This window comes from Vicia villosa, linkage group LG4 (assembly GCF_029867415.1).
Source record: "Vicia villosa cultivar HV-30 ecotype Madison, WI linkage group LG4, Vvil1.0, whole genome shotgun sequence".
NCBI lineage: Eukaryota > Viridiplantae > Streptophyta > Magnoliopsida > Fabales > Fabaceae > Vicia > Vicia villosa.
In genome coordinates, this window is record NC_081183.1 from 90133108 (window position 1) to 90135460 (window position 2353).

The 2353-nt window shown below is 39.5% G+C and overlaps 1 protein-coding gene across 1 annotated transcript; it reads right to left on the reverse strand.

The window, feature by feature from the left end:
• Positions 1–863: 863 nt before the first annotated feature.
• Positions 864–1928, reverse strand: LOC131597499 (uncharacterized). Its single transcript, XM_058870194.1, has one exon. It carries the CDS (start codon positions 1926–1928, stop codon positions 864–866), a length of 1065 nt encoding a protein of 354 aa, XP_058726177.1.
• Between the last annotated feature and the right edge of the window lie 425 nt (positions 1929–2353).

The following is a 2353-nucleotide window of genomic DNA, read 5'->3' on the forward strand; positions in this document are numbered from 1 at the left end:
ACCACCCCTAAGAGACAACAACACTATCATCCACAAGAAACCGATCTATTCTACTCTTAGATTTACCATCACCGCTATACCAACTGTATTTCTTGCCTTTACAAGGAACATCTACCAAGCCACTATTGGAAATAAATGCAGAGAAATCCCTCCATTCCGTATTAAAATTCGGAGTAGAATTCCCAACTCTCTCACTCCTCTGCTTAACGGTGTTAAAATCACCCCAATGATCGATCCATCGTTGATATATCTTTGCGTTAAAACAAATAAATCATTCCACAAAGCACGCTTCAGAGGAAGCGTACATGCCGATTACACATTAACCAGATACTACAAACAATTGTTCCTGCAAACTTTGACAACCAAGTAACCGGTACCACGAAATCTGAAAAATAACCGACACAAAATTAGCTTTCCACAAAATAAGCAAGCCTCCCGACAAACCAACCATATCTGAATACGAGTAATCAACCTCCTCCATACCCCAAAAACTCCTAGCCACCACATCAGATAACTCTTTCATTTTAGTTTCTTGAATAAAAAACTAGATTCGCCTTCCCCTTATGGATTACGCAACTAATTCTCTCTATCTTGACTATACTTCCCCCTCCCCTAATATTCAAGGATCCTAAAATCATTTCAAATCTTTAAAATTCACCTTCCCACCAACCTTATTATTCTTCTCCTTAATCTCCAACATTTCTAGAAACCACTTAATCTTTACCCTTCAAACATTCCTCCGTCCCACACACACCCTTATAAGAACCATCCTTATAGAAGGAAGTATCGTTGCTATCCAACTCATCTAAACTACCATCCTCAAAATCCCCACACCCTCCTTCTGAATTATTAGAAGAAACGCTCTAACCCTTATCACTTCCCAGCCTTTTGACATACTTCATCGCACCGTACAAATCCTCGCGCATAACTAAATCAAACTCAACACCATCAATATCAATGATAATCCGTTCTTTCAAAACAAAATTCACAGGGACTCTCACCATAAACCTAGTGATGTCCCTATTACTACCTTTCATCGTGTTCTCATCAACCGAAACAAATGTGCCAATGTAGTTAGCGATCTTCCCAAAAAATTCGAAACACCAAGCATGGCAAGGAATGCCGTGAACATGAATCCATGCCAACCTGACTGAATCTACATCACTCGTCCTCCAAGGTCTAATAGATCGGAACCATTGTTTCCACCTAGAACTCCCCTCACTAATCAAATATAGAATCATACCTTCCGCTGTTTCCTCTAACAAAAAAAGGTTCGCACCAATCGGACAAACTTTGACAACAGAGATCCCTTTAACTTCTAGATGAGTTTGAATATTAAAAGACTCACTCGAAAAAAGCACTTCACCGACAAAGGCCTTCTTCCATTGGTTAGAATGTTTAGGTTTAAAGCTGAAAGCAAAGGACGAGTGAGCATCATGAACAACCTTTTTCTTCCCTTCCGATACAATGTTTGCGAAATATTTTACTCCCACAAAAGAACTCATCCCATCCATAGAATCTCCCCTTCTCAGCACCGCAGCCCCCTCATTATAACCTAATCTCCGCCAAAATGCATCCCCTAATCCTCTATCAATCCTAGAAATATTAGCATGAATCTTTCTCCCATCGATAAAAAAGCTATCCAATTTGACCGCCAATAACCTAGAATCTTTAACACCTCTGAACCTAGCAAAACCATACCTTTTCCCCATCTTGTTTCTCCGAGGCAGAATCACCACCTCCACCACATCGCCGATGCACCCAAACAGTTTGAAGATATCTGCCGCTCTTATCCTCTCTAGAAACTCAGAAAAGAAAATAGATGAAATCACCTCCGAAGACTCCACTTGCGCCCTACTGAAAGGGAAAGAATCCCACTGTGAAGCGTAGTTGCGAAACCTTCTTCCCTTCACTCGATTGCACTCCATGGAAATAGTAAAACGAACGCCAGAAAAAAAACAAAAAGCGAAGAACACCTAGAGAGAAGGAAGTGGTCTCTAAACCATATGAAAGTTGTGTTGTAACTGGTGTTGTGCTAAATGTATTTTATTCAAGAGAATGATTCTCTTGTGCAATATCTTTCATAAAGAATTTAAAGGTTGCAACTAAATCCTAAAAAATTGGGTGAATTTTCTTGAGTTAAGCCTTTGTAAAAGTTTTGTTTATTTGTTGAAGGTTCGTGGGGTCGTCTTGTGCAAAGCTCCAAGTGTTGATAAAGGCTGTTTGTGTTAATCTTGTAAGAGCTCAAGTATGCTTTTAGTCAAAGTCTCAAGAGGAAACACTTTGGATCAAGACTAGGTCAAGTGATTAAACCGAACATTTATAAATCTCTAGTGCAATATCTCTATTCATT

Bases quoted from the DNA above. Each gene is read 5' to 3' on its own strand.
- LOC131597499 (XM_058870194.1), bottom strand. From the start codon at position 1,928: ATGGAGTGCAATCGAGTGAAGGGAAGAAGGTTTCGCAACTACGCTTCA.